Genomic DNA, 18,530 nt, shown 5'->3' on the forward strand with positions numbered 1-18,530 from the left:
CACGCATGGGTATATTTAGTTCCAGATGATTTGGAGTTGAATGATCCGTTTAACTATGAATAATGAGATGCTTTTAACTTCATTACTTTATTTCTTGATAGCTTTGCTTTGACAGCTTTGGTGGACAATGTGCATACTCTTGCTTGTTCTTGGACTCTAGAAGGTTATCCAGGTGAAATTAAACCCTTTTAATATTAAGAAGTAGTTTAATTTGTCATTTACAACTCTGACAGGAACATGGGACTGCATGGTTGCCTGTACATTTGTCTGTATCTGTGAAATTGGTTTAATTTCCCTAGCTGAAAATGTGAAAACACTGAAAATGGCTTTCTAAAAATAATGCAGCCAAAAGAAGAATGTTAGTGATTGGTCCTAAGACACAGCCACTTTGTGGAAAGCTTAATTAGACACCATGCTGCGGTCTGTCAACAAGACATTTATTCCACCAGCCCCAGACTGATGTTAACAACCTCACAAATAAAGACCAAAATGTTAAGCAGTTCACTCTTCTAAATTTAAGTAAAACATTTTAAATAAGGAGCAAATAACTGAGGTACACCGTGATCTTTGATGATCAATATAAATCAGACCGTTCACCTCATTCATAAATGGGCCTTTATATGCTGAAAGGAGAAACAACTGACATAACTGAATGTCATTTGTCTCACCAACCTTTGAGTTGTTTCAGAAGGAGAAAAGGTTGTTTCAGTCTTAGTAAGTGGTAAACAAGAACAGACTTTTCTATAATGCCTGATCACATCCTGTGAAGCCGGTAGGCTGCAGAGTAACGTAATACATCCTTCTGAATAAGTGCACTGGCACTGGCGAGGCTTTCACAAGACAAATTGTCAAATTTCCTTTTACATTTGAGCATTTAGTTAGATTTCACTGCAGTCTGTACTCTGCACTTGATCATGACTCATCTCTTTCCTTTACGTTTATGCAGCAGTAGTTTTAACTTTAGCACATGAATAAAAGTGTGAGTTTTCATGGCAAACATGAAATTGGCTGGGTGACAGGAAACTTTTGAACGGTAGCGGATGTATTTGTAATGTGTGCGTTCATGCGTGTGTTTATGTCCTGATAGGAGAATTAATACACTTTGTCTGTTTCACAGCAAAAAAATATATAGGCCAAGGTGACAGATCAGTGGGACTGGCCTGCTACTACACTATCTCTTGCTTTCAAGTGACCTTGGAGTTCTGTTGTGAAGCTCTATGCTGCTGCTATGTGCTGCCACCAAATGAATGCAAACATTTGGGGTTTGACACAAGTTCAGCGATCGGCTAGCACTAGGCTACAGAACAATATCAAGTCCATCCTCAAGCAGTTTCTTGCTCCTGTCACATTTTAACTCGCTGTGTCTCATTTTTCACTGCAATATAAAGTCCTGCACCTCTGTGGAAGCAGGACATTCATTGGTAGAAGTATCGAAAACTCAAAGATGTCAAACAAGGTTATAATGCCATCAATTTTTCAAAAGGAAATACAATGTAAGTTGAATTTCTCTGAACATTTATTTTACAAAAATTGACGAAAAAAATGGAATCAACTTGTACAAGATGTTTCCAATGTCCACGTATGAGCAATATTGGAAAAAAAATTGGTGACTTTACATATTTTTGTCTTGTGATGTGTTGATTTCAGCTACGTCAAGTGCAGAATTTGTAGTTTTTTGTACAGAATTTGGTTAGTACAAAGAGTTTATTTTTTGCAGTTTTTTAATTGAAATATCGAAGAACATGATTTTAATTACAAGCTTAGTTTTTTTTCCCACGCAGAAATCTGACAAACCCTTCAGTTTTTACAGTTTCTTGTGAAATTTGGTGAATTAAGAAGAAGCCTTTCAAACCTGTATAGTGGGCTTTGGGGTTCAGAGGGTGAATACTTTTGCAGAAACAGAAAACAAGGTTGGGTGGGGGACGACTGCGTACACTTTTTCCTATCATTGATGATGGAATGAAAACATATTGTTCACAATGTCAAATAATGTCATATTGTTTGAATGAGAGCGTGCACTGTAAATTTTGATACAGCCAACTGTGTTTTCTTTGCGATTGTCCAATTTGGAGTGACAATCCCATGAATGAGGGTGTTTCCAAGTAAAACAAACTGCGGCTGCTGCACACGAGGACTCTTTAGTGAAGTACATGGTTCAATCCTTGTTTTGATTTTTTTTTCTTCTTCTTCAGGGAACTAACCTGACAGACATCTGCACAAAGTTGCTGCTACATGGAAATCTCCTTAAAATCTCAGCAGGCAATATCCAGGAGCGCGTCTTCTTCCTCTTCGACAACCTTTTGGTTTACTGTAAAAGGAAGTCCAGGTGAGAAATGCAACATCTCGACCACTACACGAAAGCTACACAAACAGAGTGTCAAACTAGAAGGAACAAGAAAGCCTTCAAGCCTATTTTTATTGGCTGACTAATGGAAGGAGGCCAGACATGGAAAATGAGAGCAAATGACCACGTTTCTGTTGGTGTAGACGCATTATTAGTATGCAAGCAAAACAAAAACACCTACATGTGTCTGCTGCTCCACGGCCTGCATCTGTATGAATGAACGTGCTGCAGACACAAGTTCTTTTCTTACTGTGCTGCTGGCATCAACGGATGTTTTCCCCGCTGACCACAGTGTTGTCGCTTTTCCTAGGGTTTCTGGGAAGAAATCCACCAAGAGGACCAAGTCTATCAACGGGCCCCTCTATGTGTTCAGAGGCCGAATCAACACAGAGGTGATGGAGGTGGAAAATGTTGAAGATGGAACAGGTGAGTGTTTGCACAGCAGCATTACCTCTGGACATCGTCTTTATGCCCATTCATTTACTCTCCTGGGACTTTTAGTGCACCATTTCTCAAGAGACTTCAGGTTATTTCTGATGTCATTTTTAAAACTGACTCCTTTGGTTTATTTAATTTGATATACTAGTTAACGAAATCTTCATGAACTTCAATTTGCATAAAGTGCAAATTTTTCTTTTCACATTATAGTTGAGGGAAGCTGTTGGTTGGATATGAATCAGGTACTTGTTGACAGTTTGGGTGGGGTGTTGTGCTTGCACCTAGTTTCAAACAGGATGTAGCTCGCAGCTTTGCGTACCACCTTTTGATGTCAGCTATTGGGTGAAGGATAGAGGTGTTGATAAAAATCTGCAGTGCAAAAGCAGCCTCGAGCGCAGTGATAAACTCAACCTGCTCTCAGCTGAAATATTATGCCAAAGATTAACAGCTCATCTGTGGGCTTGCAGCAGTGAGTTCGTCACTCAGCTCATTTTGCTTTTGTGGTTTGTTGCAAGGCACAGCGCTGGGCTCGGTACGCATTGTCCGCTGGTGTAGAAACACTTGGTCTTCCTCCCTCTCACGTTTCCTCTTTTTTTCTCTCTCTCTCTTCTGTACTTGGCAGATTTTTTTTTTTTTTTTTTTGCAAGCTCACATGACCTTCTTTTCTGCATGTTGGCTGCTTGCTGTCACATTCAGGCTGCTGAAAGGAAAACCACAAAGAACAACATGCCTTTTTCGCAGAACTAAGGGGTCTCACATTGAAATTATATACATATGTGAACTCTCAGAATGCAGATGATCTGATTAGTAAGCGTGAAAGATCTGAAATGTGGAGGTCTGCTGGAAACCTGAATGGAAAAAGCAAAAGCAATCGATAAGAGAATTCCTAAACCAAATATACACTACCATTCAAAAGTTTGGAGTTCCTTAAAAATGTCCTTATTTTTGAAAGAAAGGAAGTTTTTTTGATGAAGACGATATAAAAATTATCAGAAATATAGTCTGGACATTGTTAATCTGGTTTATGATTATTCTAGGTGGACATGGCTGATTTCTAATGGAATACCTACATAGGATTACAGAGGAACATTTCCAGCAACCATCACTCCTGTGTTCTAATGCTACACTGTGTTAGCTAATGGTGTTGAAAGGCTAATTGATGACTAGAAAACCCTCATGCAATTACGTTAACACATGAATAAAAGTTTGAGTTTTCATGGAAAACGTGAAATTGTCTGTCTGACCCCAAGCTTTGGAACAGTAGTGTTTGTGTGCTATAAACCTGAGGTTACACATATAAAACAACTGACTTAAATAGCAGCTCGTTTGATGAATTCATTGTGAAAAGAGTGCAAAGTTGTTCTTTTTTTCAAAAATGAAAAATGGCCCCGTTGTCCCTGATCTCCTCTGGATGTGCTTACTAGAATCCATCTTTTCTGACCCACTTGTTAGAGACACCCAGAACAGTAGTATACGTGTCGGAACACACTTCCTTTCTCTCCCAGATCAGAAGGAGCTGCTCCCTGAAGTATCACATCTATTTATATGACCTTTGAGCGTGAGACTAATGCACCCCATTACCAGTAGCCATTCATTATTTAGTAGCTGCTCACCTGCAGTTAAATGGATGATAAAATTAGAAAGAGGTAAGAGGAGAGGTTTTGTTGAGTCAGGTGAAAAGTTGGTCTTTTATTGCTCTGATGGTGCATCATGTGCATCTTATTAAATGACTCATGGATCATTCCTCAAATCATAAATTCTCTTTCAAGGTAACTTTAATGTGAACCGATACAACACTGTTTTAAGTGTGATTTCATTACATTCATTTTAATTCCTTTGCTTACTGCTGAGGTCAGTCTTTCTGTGTGTGTACCACTGTTTTTTGTCTTATGTTCTCAAAATAAAAACATGAGAAGAACGAAAACAAGCTTGACCTCAAAGCAGAGTCTTATATTTTAACCCCCTGATCCCCAAAATGGGCTGACGGCTTTGGAAGGTATTATAGTGCTGTCATTTATTAGAGCGAGACACTGTACAAACAGAAAGAATTAGTGACTTTTCAACTTTCTGACCATCTTTGAACTAATCATTCTAGAAAAAAACCCAAGATGTTTCATCCTTATCACTTGTTCATCATGTCACATCTACACATTTGTCTGAAATAAACCATGTGCCATAAAGTACTTACAACTCTATCGTCCTCATCACAACCCTAATGTAACCACTTCTCACTTAACAGAAACTCAAACTTTTTCACTGAATTGCAGGCTGTGTTTAGAGACAGAAGATGGGTTTGAGCATAGAAGCAAATTATCTATCATATATAAAGCTATGGTTTTTCACAGTATTTGTATGGGCACCTATAATTTTGTACATGTAGATTCCACATTTTTTAAATGAATAATCTAAAAAAAATTAAGCATGCATTTTTATCCATTTGTATAATTTATGGCATGTCCACTTTGTAATACTGGACAGAAGACCTTCTGAGCTCTCCTTCATGGTTGTTCTGTTTCCATAGAGGTGCAGGATTTAATGACAAAAGCACCCAGAAGCTGCTTTGCATTCAGAGGGTTAATTAAGTAGTTTGTTTTAAGTGTCTTCCTAAACCCTAAAGACCACTAATGGACAACAACAGCTAGGACACCTCACTCTAACAATGTCTTTTAAAGTTAAAGATGACCCTCCCTGTCGAAAATGATTTTTTTTTTGCCTTTCAGCGGACTATCACAGTAACAACTACACAGTGACTAATGGCTGGAAGATTCACAACACAGCTAAAAACAAGTGGTTTGTCTGCATGGCCAAAAATGCAGAGGACAAGCAGAAGTGGCTGGATGCCATCCTGAGGGAACGGGAGCAGAGAGAGAGTAAGTAGCACTTTGTAAAACCTGTTTTTAACGGTATTTCTGCTTCATGGGACCTACAGCGTAGAACCAGAAACTATTTTTTTTAAACCAAAGCTTTTTTGTAGTCTTTTTTAGAAATGTATTTCATGTTATAGTACCGTTCAAAAGTTTGGGTTTCCTTAGAAATGCCCTTTTGTTAGAAAATCTTTTTTTTTTTTCAATGAAGATAACAGTATATGAATCAGAAATACAGTCTAGACATTGTTAATGTGGTAAATGACTATTGTAGCTGGAAAGGCCTGATTTTTAATGGACAGAGGAACATTTCCAGCAACCATCACTCCTGTGTTCTAATGCTACACTGTATTAGCTAATGGTGTTGAAAGGCTAATTGATGATTAGAAAACTCTTGTGCACATGAATAAAAGTGTGAACTTTTATGGAAAACATGGAATGGTCTGAGTGACTCCAAGCTTTTGAATGTGTATTTGCAGTGTGAAATTTGGCCTTCTGCCTCCCTCCAACTCCTGATTGTTTTCTTGACATGCAGGGTTGTTTTAGTTTTTTGTTTCATCTCCATCTTTAATGCTCATGAATGTTCTCTGTATGAGTTCTAGAGTTTCCAATGATCCAGAGTTCCATCTTTTAACATCCAGCTATCTAGCATAGGAAGGGGTTATTTCCTTATTTATTTAGCATTGAATTATTTGGGTTCAAATCTATATCTGGAGAAGGATTTTAATGAGACCTCAGTTATGGTGTCCCAGTAAGCTGTTTCAGTGATCCAGCATGCACAAAAGCAGAACCTTTTCCAAGTGGAATGCAGCCACCATTGTTCCAGTATGTTTGTGTTGTTGCAGTACTTAGCTGCACTTCCTAGAGATCAGTTGTTACTCAAAAAAATTCCTCTGAAACGCATTTTCAAGGAGCCTCTTTTTGCTTTTCTGATTTTGAAGCTGTAGTCCTGCAGTCATGAGGCTTCTGCTGCTCCTCTGGTGCATGCTGGTGTCATCGTAGATTCACAAACTCTCAAAGCCCCTCAGTTAGCCCACAGTAATGACTGCGGATGTAAATCTGACCTGGATACAGTGTTTGTGTCCCACAGCTACGTCCCACCTTGAACTAGCTGCCTGCCTTTGTTTTTAAAATAGAGGCTTAGGTGACATGATGTTTGTGCTTGGAATGGTTGACCCAGCAGGAGAAACTGCAACATCAAATCCATGTTTTAACACTCAAACTGTTTTCAGCACAAGTGTCTGCAGCCAGTTTAATAAATTAAATCTCTCATCCACAAACAACAGAGATACTATAAACAGCATCTTGATCAAACGCTCAAAATAGAAAAGCAATTCATAACTTCATCAAACGCATTAATTAATCTTGATCTATTTTGCTGCAGTGGACCTCAATTTCAGCAGTTTTGCAAAATATTCAAATTATTGTGGGATTATATTTGAATTAATGTACAGAGAATCTAAATTCTCTGTAGATCGCCTAGAAGGTGAGCTGAAAGATATACCTGCTTCATTAATGATATGACGCTGCAGCACCACCTCCACTAATCTGAGATTAGTAATGTAAAGTGATATTCTTGTTGCTCCTTCGGTTGTTTTTCCTTTCAACTTCCCTCTTTTTTATCTCAAAGTGTGTCCCCACCTGTTCTGCACCGGCCATCTGTCTTAGTTAAGTTCTGTGTATTAGACACTTTGAAAGGCTTTGGCCAGCTTTGGGCCGCTACATAACAGGTCACCTGATAGCACTGATGGCTAAAAACATAAAACGGAACCCAAAGCTATCGGCTCATGATTCGTCTAAATGCTTTAACATTGAGCAGAGGACAATCGTCAACTTACATTACTTTTTAGTATATTTTTAATTTGATTTGCAAGTTGAACCTTGCTTAAGTGAATATTTGCAGCAGAGTTTGATGTTATCAGCATCCAATCCTGTGATGAAAGGGTTTCGAGTACGAGTAAATACGAAGGAGTGTGCTGCAGCTTGTGGTGTTGAGTGTCAAACCCCGGCGGAAATCGACCTGAGGCAAACAGATGCCAGATCAGTCACAGTGCCCAATTTCCCCACTCTCTCCCCTTCTATTACCCTCTCCACGGTGAACTCCACTTGCAGCGTGCCTACCTTTCTCTCAACTTCTTTACTCCCATCTAGACAGCAAGACAACATTTTTCTTTATAATAATAAATCCTACCAATGACTCTTTTCACTTCTTTCCCTGCATGCGTTATTACTTTCGCTGACATGCCTTATTTCGTGTGACTTTTCTCTCTGTTTTGCTGCAGTTCTTCCCTGCTTTGGACATGTAGCTCCCCTCAACCCTTCCAAAGCCTTTCATCGCTCTGTAACTGCCAGCTGGAGGTGTTGTGTCTTATCACTGTTCTTATGAAAGTCTTGAGAAAATGCGTAGGTCAGACAGTGCGATAGGGTTTTATCTCGTGCCAGGAAGATGAGGAGCAGCACAAGACGAACTCTGACAGCTGGACCAGAAGCTGTGGGGCTCTCCGCTGGACAGGCCCCGTCTGTTGTTCAATGACACTCATTGTTTAAGTCTACTCCAGCTGCTGCCAAATGTAATATAATCCCACCTCCATCACAGGCTGCCAGTCCAAACCCCCACAGACTCAATGGGAAAACTGGATTCAAGGATAAGCGGTGTAACCTCTTACGCTGGTTGTTCCGACCCCCCCTCCTTTCAGTTAGTCGAACTCCCGCCTCATCGATCAACTTTTTTACCTTTTAAGTGGTTTGAACTGCATTTAAAAGTTTGTAGTTGTCAGCATCATTGCATAGTTTGCACTTGACACTACAGAGATTCATAATAAATCAAGGCTTTGTTGCTTTTCTTCATCAGCTTCATGTATGTCTCAGCAGAGTTGAGCAGATTAGTGAGTTACAGTGGAGCCGAGCTGAGTTGCCCGAATCAGAAAGTCTCACAGTGAATTTCAGAAGTTCATCAAACCCCACGATGAGGTTAAGCATCTCACAAAGTGTTTCCATTGAAGAGTTTTCACTGGGCCAGCAGGCCTTATAATGGACCTCACAAGGGTCTGCTGTACAATAGCGGAATAACAGCTAACAAATTTACTCAGAGGCAAGATCAAGATCACACTGCCCTCCTGAACTTGTCAAGGAGAGATTAACATCTGGGCTTGTTTCAGAAAGTTGTGGCAGACCTGAGTCGCCGAGCTCTGTTCCTTTCTGTATTCCATCTGCACAGTACAGAACATAACAATCTGGTTCAGGCAAAGACCCTTTTGTCTTCTCTAACAGCAGCATGACAGGCTGTTGCTTTGTGGGTTTGATACATGTAGATAACTGTGGAAAGCAAGTAGAAATGTTTGCCCTTTGACAAATCTGCTATATTTTTCTTGGGTGAGATTTTGTTTTTTCGTTCTTTTAGTTTTCCCACATTTTTTATCAACTCTCACTCCATCACAGTCTCAGTCCATTAACAGCCGCTACGTTAAATATGACTCTGGGATCTGGCTTGTTTTTCTCTTTGTTTCTAGGTCTCAAACTGGGAATGGAGCGGGATGCCTATGTGATGATTGCAGAGAAGGGGGAGAAGCTCTACCACATGATGATGACCAAGAGTCGCCACCTGATAAAGGACAGACGCAGGAAGCTCAGCATTGTGCCCAAGTGCTTCATGGGAAAGTGAGTTTCTTGACTTCCTTGGTGCCTGGTTTCTCCAGGTTCCAAGAATGTGGCTGCAGTGCTATGCTGTTCACGTGGGGATCCTTACAAATTGTTGTTACGTAAGATCAGCAGGCTTTCAAAAGAGCTGGCATCTAGTCTCCCTGGCAAAATGCCTGAACTGTTTTATCCCTACATCCTCTTGTCTGTAATGAGGCCCCTCAGAGTCTCCTCTCACGGGTTATAGAAATTTCCAAGCTACTCCCCACACTCTCATATCATTGAGCACACACTGACACACAGAAACTTCCATTAGCAGAGCACCCTAATGAGTCTCTTGACCAGCCCGGTCCCCCTCTCTGTCCCCTGAAGTTGCAGTGTGGGGAACAGACAATGAGAGACCTGCTTAAGTTTCTCTACACCCACACACACCAGTGTTTGTGAGATCCAGAGCAGCAATTAAAATTCTTTCTGGCACCAGCTTGGGGAAACAAAAAATAAAAGTGGAGAAGGCTGTGATGGGGGCCGATGACTGGTCTTGTAAAGAGAAATCAGGGAGCAGCTATTAATGACTGCAACACTGCCAATGTGGCCTCTCAGTATATTACGGATCATTAAACGTGTCCTGCCTGTAAAGCAGTTTTTTCTTGAATTAAAAGTAGTAGACAATAACAGACTGCTATCACATCAGCCACCCTGCCACAAGTAAATTTAATGATCTGCTTAAAACTTAATGGTTTTACTGCGAGACTATGTTCATCTCAGTGGCGTCATATGAAGTCCTTGTTTGGTTGTTTTCCTTTCTCTGTCTGATGTGCTTTGTGAGACAGTTTGGATCCAGAGGCCTTTTGGGAATTCTAGTCTGCCGTACTGTGTATTTGTGAGTCAACATTCAACAATCATCTTCCCTGTCAGAGCTTATTTTGTGTGGTGCTGTCCACACAGGCCGGTAATCTTCATCACAGTGCCAGAGCAGTAGCTGTAGAGTTGGTTCAAATTCCACCTTTTGTTCTCTCAAAATCCTTTGCTACTCATTTACTCGCTCATCTCTGTGGCATCAGTCTGCTCGTTCTGCCTTTTCCACTCACCCAGTTTTAGCATTCTGCTATCTTCCACTTTCCCCTCTTTATCACTCGTTCATTTCCTGCCGAGGAGTGCAACCTGCATTAGCTCTACATTTGTCTCTGTGATGAAATTAACGACAAGCATAGTTTGAGAGCTTATTGAATTAAACGGAGATGCTGACTGCCGGTTTGATAGCACCCTGTTGTCTTGATAGGATAATTCCATCATGTGTCTGCTGTCTACAGTGCAAAATGGCTAGTGTTAACGCACTTTATATTTTATTACTGGATCATTTTTGGTTGTCCCGATGCTTTCCATATCATGGGGATTAAAAGTGATGGTACGTCATATCCTCACCTGACACTACCTGTTCATGTCAAGTGGAGACCTCAGGTTGGGACGGGATGCAGTTAACAGTTAAATCTCTCACCCCCAGAGTTTCTGGGTGGAGTTTTTCTCTCTTTTACTCACTACCATAACGTCCTGCAACTCTATGGAAACAGCACAACTATGACTACAAGTCGAGAGAACTTAAGACAAAAAAATTGAACTAACATATACAACATTTTCCAAAGTGCCCAGAGATGTTCCCATTAATGGAAAAAGGTGACTCTACACACTGCATTTTCATTTGGCCGCTTTATAAATGAGACATATAGAAGAGTGAATTGTATGAAACATCATTCTTAGGCTTAGATTTGCCTATTTTTTACAGTTAAACTACACATCTCATATGATTGGCTTACATACTGTGGAAAGTTGAAAATCTTTGGTTTGGCTTGGATCATTTATTTTAGTTTTGCAGAATTTTTAACATATGCTTTTGGAACAAGCCGTTGGGTTTCGAGGTTTATCTTCTGTTCCTTTAGCTTTTGGTTCTCAGTCTCGTCTTTTCCAGTCCTATTCCTTGTGTCTCATTTCCATAATACATATTAATTCTAAGTACATTTTGGGCATGTAGTTTCCTTGCAGTGACAAGATCAAGCAAGCTTTAACCAAAACTAAAAATAAAGTGAGTGTACAAAGGTTCTGTGGTACAAAGCTGGAACTAATTAAGATAAATATTGAGTGACGATCTTAGAAAACAACAAATAAAGGTTTGGAAGAACTTTTTTTCTCTTGGTGAAGTTTAATTGGCAGTGACATTGTGGAGATGCCTTTTGATTTATAATTTGTCAACAGAAATGGCAAATATCACTGTATAATATCATTTAAAAGTCAAAGGATTCAAAATTGTTTTACCTCTCAGTGATTTGTCTTATTTCTAAGTTGATAAGTAAAGCGTTTCCTCTTTGGAACAGTCAGAAACAAAGTAGAAATCCAATGCAACAAGAGTGAACCTAAATAGAGTACATCTGAGATTTCCAATCAACATAAATACATGAACATGGTTGTAACAGGACCTCTAAACACCAGAACTTTCTCAGTTTTGAACCTATGGACCGTGTGTATCTGCATGTCTTCATCAGGTCTCCACGTAGTGCAAGAATTTCAGAAGAACTGAAGAATCTGATCGTGAGATAAAAATGATACAAATTGAAACCAACTGAAAATGATCTGAAATGCAGTTTCAGAAGATAATGAGGGGATGATGTTTCTTGATGGCACCATGAATAGTTAAATGTCTAAATATGCTAACTAAAATGACATACTAACAAGGATTTTGGAAGTAAATCCAAAAACGATGCTGCTAATGTAGCTCAGCTTCAGATGTTGATGCACACATTCAGTTGAACCAGTATGCATGCACTCGACACGTCAACCTCTATTCCCACAAATCCATTATCCTTGTCATCTGCATCTCCCTGTAAAGCTCTCTCTTCCTCTGTCTCTATTCACTATTCCTGTTCATCATATTCATTTCCATAACAGCTCTGTGTCCAAAATTAACCTGACGCTTACATAACATTCGCTCACACTCACTGGAGTCCCCTGTCAGTGTCAATTAGCAGCCATGGGTTTAGGCATGAACGCAGAGCGACAATGAGAACACAGACACAAGTATTGCCAGTGTGAAATCACATTTTTTATCTTGGATCCTGAAAGTATGAGAAAGTTCACACACTTGCACAAACATATACAGCAAATCCAGGTTAGAGCATACACCTGGCAGATCACAGTGAAGACGTTTATTGATGAGGCAGATGGCTTAATGTGTGTGTGGTTCTACACAGTAATAAACACACTGCAATCAGTCTTGTAGGCTGACTTTATACATACGAATGCTATGCAATCAGACTGCATGACTGCCTGTAAGCACACACCCACACAAACATACACAAACATGCACTAACACTCCAGGTCAGTGTTCATCATCTGGGGATGTGATTTCACTCAGGAGCATGAAAGGCAAAGGCAATGAGAGATTCTAATTTCCTCCTTCAAACATTTGTTCAGTGAACACTGCCTGTGTCAAAAGTTAGGGCTCACTAAGAAATGTCCTTATTTTTGAAAGAAACACTTTTTTTTTCAATAAACATAACATTAAATGAATCAGAAAAATGATCTAGACATTGTTAATGTGGTAAATGACTATTCTAGCTGGAAACGGCTGATTTTTGATAGAATATCTATCTGAATGGGAAATTGTCTAGGTGACCCAAAACTTTTGACCGATAGTGTATGTGTCATACATAAGACACCTCTGCATAACACATTTAAAGTAGGTTGACGATTAGTACAATAGTTTTCAAGGTTTATTTACCTTAGTTTGTGATATGTTTCTCAGTGTGCTTTACACTATGTATTTTGCATAAACCATGAACATGAAGGCCATTCACAGTTACGCTGTGCTTGTTCAGTGCACTGCAGAGCAAATGGCATTTTCAAAGCTTCTACCAGAACTGTGTCACAAAATCGAGAAAATATTCCATATGAAAAATCTTGAAGGTGTTCATTTGATTTTACAAACTTTACTATGTGTGTAGAACTATTTAGAGGAACATGAAACAAACCTAAGCTCAGTTTGGACATATTGCCATCCTCCAAAAAGCTATTTGACTCTTTAAGCCATTGATTTATATAAAGAAGTTAAAACATACCTGACATGTTTGCTTAAATATATAACCACGATTCTATGATTGGGCTTTCCTTCCAAGGTGTTGTTACAAACCCAAACTCATTTCATATTTTTCAGATGCACATCAGTTTTGCAGAGCACTCAAAGTTTAACTAAATTGCAATTGCTGCAACTGTACAAAGCCACTGTTGCATGGCGAAATACTGGGTTTCAGTGCTGTGGCTGTGTTTTCTTAAGAGGGTTCACAAATGAACCGGGAAAAAGAAAATAAAGCTCCTTTCAGAAATACCAGCCTCATGGACAGAATTTAAAACATGAAGCGGCATGATGGCATAGCAGCACCCATATTGCATGTCTGCCAGACACACAGTGTGAAAGTCTGTGAAATTCCATCCAGAAACAGCACAGCATGGAGGCCTGCGACGAAGATGAGGCAAATCCAAAAACAAAACAGTGAAGGGATTATCACTTTTCCATCTATTCCTTTTCATCTTGTGTACTCAGTGAGTTCGTGTCATGGCTGATAGAGAGTGGAGAGATCAGCAAACCTGACGAGGGGGTGAACCTGGGACAAGCATTACTGGAAAACGGCATTATTCACCATGGTGAGTCCTCAATACCTCTCTCTGTTTTCTTATGTTTGTGGTTTTCACTTACATTATGATGCTCTTTATAATTCCCGCTGTCATGTTTTTGTGCTTATTATGGTGTAGTTCAGTCATATGTGGGTTTGTTAAATCAATTTTTCTGATTGTTGTTCTCCCTCTGTAATTATTGGACACATTGTGTGGTAGAACCTACCATGATCGAGAGTCACTGTTTGGTAATAGTAGTTCTGGAAAAATGGGTTTCACATCATAAACTTTCTCTTATTTTGACTTGAGTGTAACACTCACAGGTTCACTAACCGGAATTATGCATTGAGAAATGACCCCCCCCAAACAAACACAAACACACACACACACACACACACACACACACACACACACACTTCTAAATAAAGCATGAACACAGTAGTCCAGGATCTTGCTGAAGAGGCTCTTGTACATGATTTTATTTTTTTACACACCACACTCAGGCAATCTGCTGAGACCAAGCGTTTGTGTTCCTTAATACCTGTGGAAAATCCCCAGAAATCCTGCCTCGCAGTTACCTGCAACCACAGAGCGATACAGTGATGACATGTCAGGTTCTGTGGGATAGAAATAAAGCTTTGTGGTCCCACTGGAGAGGTTGAGGCCCTGCAGGCAAAACGTAGGTGTCGCCGGTTAGACATTGAAAGGAAACCAGAGGAGGTGACAGTGTGTCCATCTACCACTGTGGGATAAAGCATTCATTTTGTGTAAAGAGACAACCGCTTGCATTTTATAGCATAGTGCTAGTCGGCTGTACGTGTTTGAGCTCCAGTTCGTACTTGACTGTTAGCAATTTTGACATCTCCTTTGCTCCTATAATAATTCAGCTATCATTCCATGCACTTTAAATCCCACATTTTACACTTTACAGTGACAGATTTGGTGGTGCATTCCTTTTTTTTGTTTTATGGGGGCATTTTAAGTCCAGATTGAGAAAGCCAGCAGCTTGTTTGAGTCTGTGCCAACTTGTTGTGGTTGAACCAAACTGCCTCTGTTTGGCAGATTACACTGTTAGCTTCTCTGACCGTCATCTGCGGATGTATTAGTCATTTTCCATTTTCTGTTGGATGCATATAAATGAGACGTTGTTTTGGAAGTTTTGTGTTCATTAATGCAAGTTAGGGGATTTTATGGGAATTGGCAGCTGTCTGCCCTGTTAAATATTTGAATGTAATTTCTTACCCAACACAGACATAAATTTACAACTGCCGTTTTTCCCCTGACATTAGATTGTTGCTTCTTGCCTTTTTTCTGTACTTACCGCAGAAACCTCAGCTGAATAAATGTGAAAAAAAAAAACAAGTTGGCAGCAGAATATATTCATAACCTAAAGTTCTTTACTCCAGACAATGTGAAACTTGCATGGACTCAATATAGATTAAATTTGACAGCAAATGTTAAGTCTTTTATTGCACATTTATTTGTGTACATTCAGAATCATATTTGCTGAACCATTTGCCATCCTCAGCAGATGCATCCTCGGCTTACCAGAACTGGAAAGATGAAAACAAAACTCACTTCAGCCCATATCTTTATATATACCTATATATGTACAAGTCTCCAGCTTTTGATATTCAAATACATCAGTGACAAAGCTCAGCCACTAATGCACTGATAAAGAGAGCTCTGGGACTGTTTCTAGGTTATTTTTTTTTATTTGGCTCAGGACAGACGACACTTATGAACCCTGATTCACCCCATATTCAAACCGGATCCCTGCTGAGATGACATTTTCTCCTTCTGGTGATATTTCAGTGTCAGATAAGCACCAGTTCAAGAATGAGCAGGTGTTGTACCGTTTCCGCTACGATGATGGCACCTACAAGGCTCGCAGTGAGATGGAGGACATCGTGTCGAAGGTAACCGGATGTCGAAGGTGCTGCATGAGAAATATCAAAACAAAGGGCACCAAAAAGAGTACACTTTAACGTCTGATCTCTAAATTCACAATGCTGTGTCAATTCTGCATTAGCTGCAAGTTAGAATGTAGGATCATTTGAGATTTTAATGTGCATGTTAAAAAAGATTAATAGAAAAGCAGAAGTGAAATCCACCTGCTGCCAGTTCTAGCAGTAAGATGCATTTTCATATCAGCGCATTAATGATTTACTTTACTAAATGCTGTTGAATTTAGCAATCGCTGTACCATATTATTTGCATCAAGATATCTTACAGTTTAAAATATGCATATTCAGTATACAGCCCTAAAAACTTTAGTAGAGAGCAACTGGACTTCTTGTTTTGGCTTATGAGGATGTTTAATTTAAGTCAAAAGTTTGGACACACCTTCTCATTCAACGCTTTATATTTATTTTATACTGAAGATTAACACTTCTTTGTTTGCAACTTAATTCCATATGTATTCTTTTATGGTTTTGATGTCTTTGGTATTAGTCTACATTGTATAAAAAATGAAGTAAAAACCATTGAATGAGAAGGTGTGTCCAAACTTTTGACTGGTAGTGTATATATACATCTGTTCTTAGAGCCCATTTAGGGGAAATTTCTGTCCCAAAATGATAGCCTCAGGATTACTATTTTCACAGTCAACAATTGAATCTCTTCTTGTACTTGTTTACCCAAGGTGTGTATGATCTATGAGTCAGCCGCTCTGCTTTTCTTCCCCTCCAGGGCGTCAGGCTGTACTGCCGCCTTCACAGCCTTCACACGCCTGTCATCAAGTAAGTACCTGCCCTGCCCTCCTTTCTCCTTCTCCCTCACATTCTAATGAATGCTCTCTAGGTGCCTGAATGCATATTCATGAAGGGCTCACATTGGCCCCACGTCACCCTCTCTGTAATGACTGAACAAACAGTAGCGCTGCCAGGAATGACGGCCCTCAGACCTCCTTCCTGTCCAGCTTGAACTCAGCCTGAGCTGCTGTAGGTTTGTGCTTCTGGATTCAGTGCAGGCTGAAGATGCCAGGTTTCATGACTGGAAGTTGAACCACTCAATACCAGCATTTGTCTCTTAATCTTTGTAGTGTTGAGGGTTAGTTGAATATATCTTCTTTTCTTAGCTTTTTACATCAGAGGGTAGCCAGAGTGAACATCTGCTGCTCTCTAACCCTATCATCTGCATTCTCTTCTCTCACACCAACTAACTTCATGTCCTCTTGGACTACATCCATAAACCTCCTCTTTGGTCTTCCTCTAGGCCTCCTGCCTGGCAGTTCAAAACTCAACATCCTCTACTGATATATTCACTATCTCCTCATCTGTACGTGTCCAAATCATCTCAGTCTGGCCTCTCTGGCTTCATCTCCAAAACATCTAACATGCACTGTTCCTCTGATGTACTCATCATTATTCCTGGTTCTGTCTATCCTGGTCACTCCCAAAGAAAACCTCAACATTTTTATCTCTGCTACCTCCAGTTCTGCCTCCTGTCTTGTCCTCAGTGCCACTGTCTCTAAACCATACAACGTCGCTGGTCTCACCACTGTTTTCTACACCTTTCCTTTCTTTCTTGCTGATACTCTTTTATCACACATCACACCTGACACTTTTCTCCACCCGCTCCAACCTGCTTGCACATGCTGATCAGCTGAATATGTATTAGTCACCTATTACATTTATGGGAATTCAAGAGATGTTTTTTAAATGTCATCAATCACTTTTTCTTTCTCATTTGTGCTCCATCTCTATTTCAAACGCAAATGCACACAGGCTCACTTTCCTGCTTACTCAGGAATATAAACACTGCAGTATATAGTCAATACGCATAAACACAGCATTCCCTGAATGTGCAACTGCATTTATGCATGCAGCACTCCATAAGGCTTTCTTCTAAACTAAGTCTGACCCTAATGCTCATCATAAATCTTGACTAAAGAACTAAACTAATGCAGGCTGATAAAACAGTTAATTTTACCTCAGAGTTATCTGTATTGTAACCCTGAATCCTAAATTAGTCCTGTGTGCAATAGAATAAACTCACTTCATAAAAATGTTTTCCACCTGAATGTGTCCAAATTAAAACCACAGAAAACACACATTGCTCCCTGACAACCTCTCAAACGTGGATGCGAGCACGCACGCACGCACGCACGCACGCACACACACACACACACACACACACACACACACACACACACACACACACACACACACACACACACACACACACACACACACACACACACACACACACACACCACACACACACTGTCTGTCTGTCTGCCCCTCCTTTTATACTCCTCCACCTTCATCTCTCTATCTTTCCCTCCATCTCTCGCCGGCTGATTGAAGTGTCCAGGGTTGCCATCGGCGCAAACAAAGAGCTTTTGGTCTGAGGACAAATCCTATTAACATACAAACACAATCCCTCTGCCTGCCAGCCAGTTATTATGCAATATGGCCTTGCTTTTTTAATCCATCACTAAATTGGCATTGCAAGTACCAACCGTTAATTATAACGTTTGAGTGATGGATGTATTGCATTTATGAATCATAAATAACCACAAGTCTGGCTCTGTTTGATTAAACTTTATTGAGTGACAGAACCCCCACTGGTTTCAGAACAAATAA

The 18,530-nt window shown here is 40.0% G+C and overlaps 1 protein-coding gene across 3 annotated transcripts in view; it reads left to right on the forward strand.

Annotated features, from left to right (window-relative positions):
* Positions 1-18,530, forward strand: part of prex1 (phosphatidylinositol-3,4,5-trisphosphate-dependent Rac exchange factor 1) — a 101,997-nt gene that overhangs the window by 38,676 nt on the left and 44,791 nt on the right. For all 3 annotated transcript variants that reach the window (XM_051948981.1, XM_051948983.1, XM_051948982.1), the window contains exons 7-13: positions 2,193-2,326; positions 2,655-2,770; positions 5,503-5,652; positions 9,156-9,303; positions 13,871-13,971; positions 15,757-15,860; positions 16,633-16,682. In XM_051948981.1, the coding sequence (XP_051804941.1) occupies positions 2,193-2,326; positions 2,655-2,770; positions 5,503-5,652; positions 9,156-9,303; positions 13,871-13,971; positions 15,757-15,860; positions 16,633-16,682 (803 nt within the window). The remainder of the gene's footprint in view (positions 1-2,192; positions 2,327-2,654; positions 2,771-5,502; positions 5,653-9,155; positions 9,304-13,870; positions 13,972-15,756; positions 15,861-16,632; positions 16,683-18,530) is intronic.

The sequence above is a fragment of the Acanthochromis polyacanthus genome, chromosome 6, assembly GCF_021347895.1.
Source record: "Acanthochromis polyacanthus isolate Apoly-LR-REF ecotype Palm Island chromosome 6, KAUST_Apoly_ChrSc, whole genome shotgun sequence".
Taxonomy (NCBI): domain Eukaryota; kingdom Metazoa; phylum Chordata; class Actinopteri; family Pomacentridae; genus Acanthochromis; species Acanthochromis polyacanthus.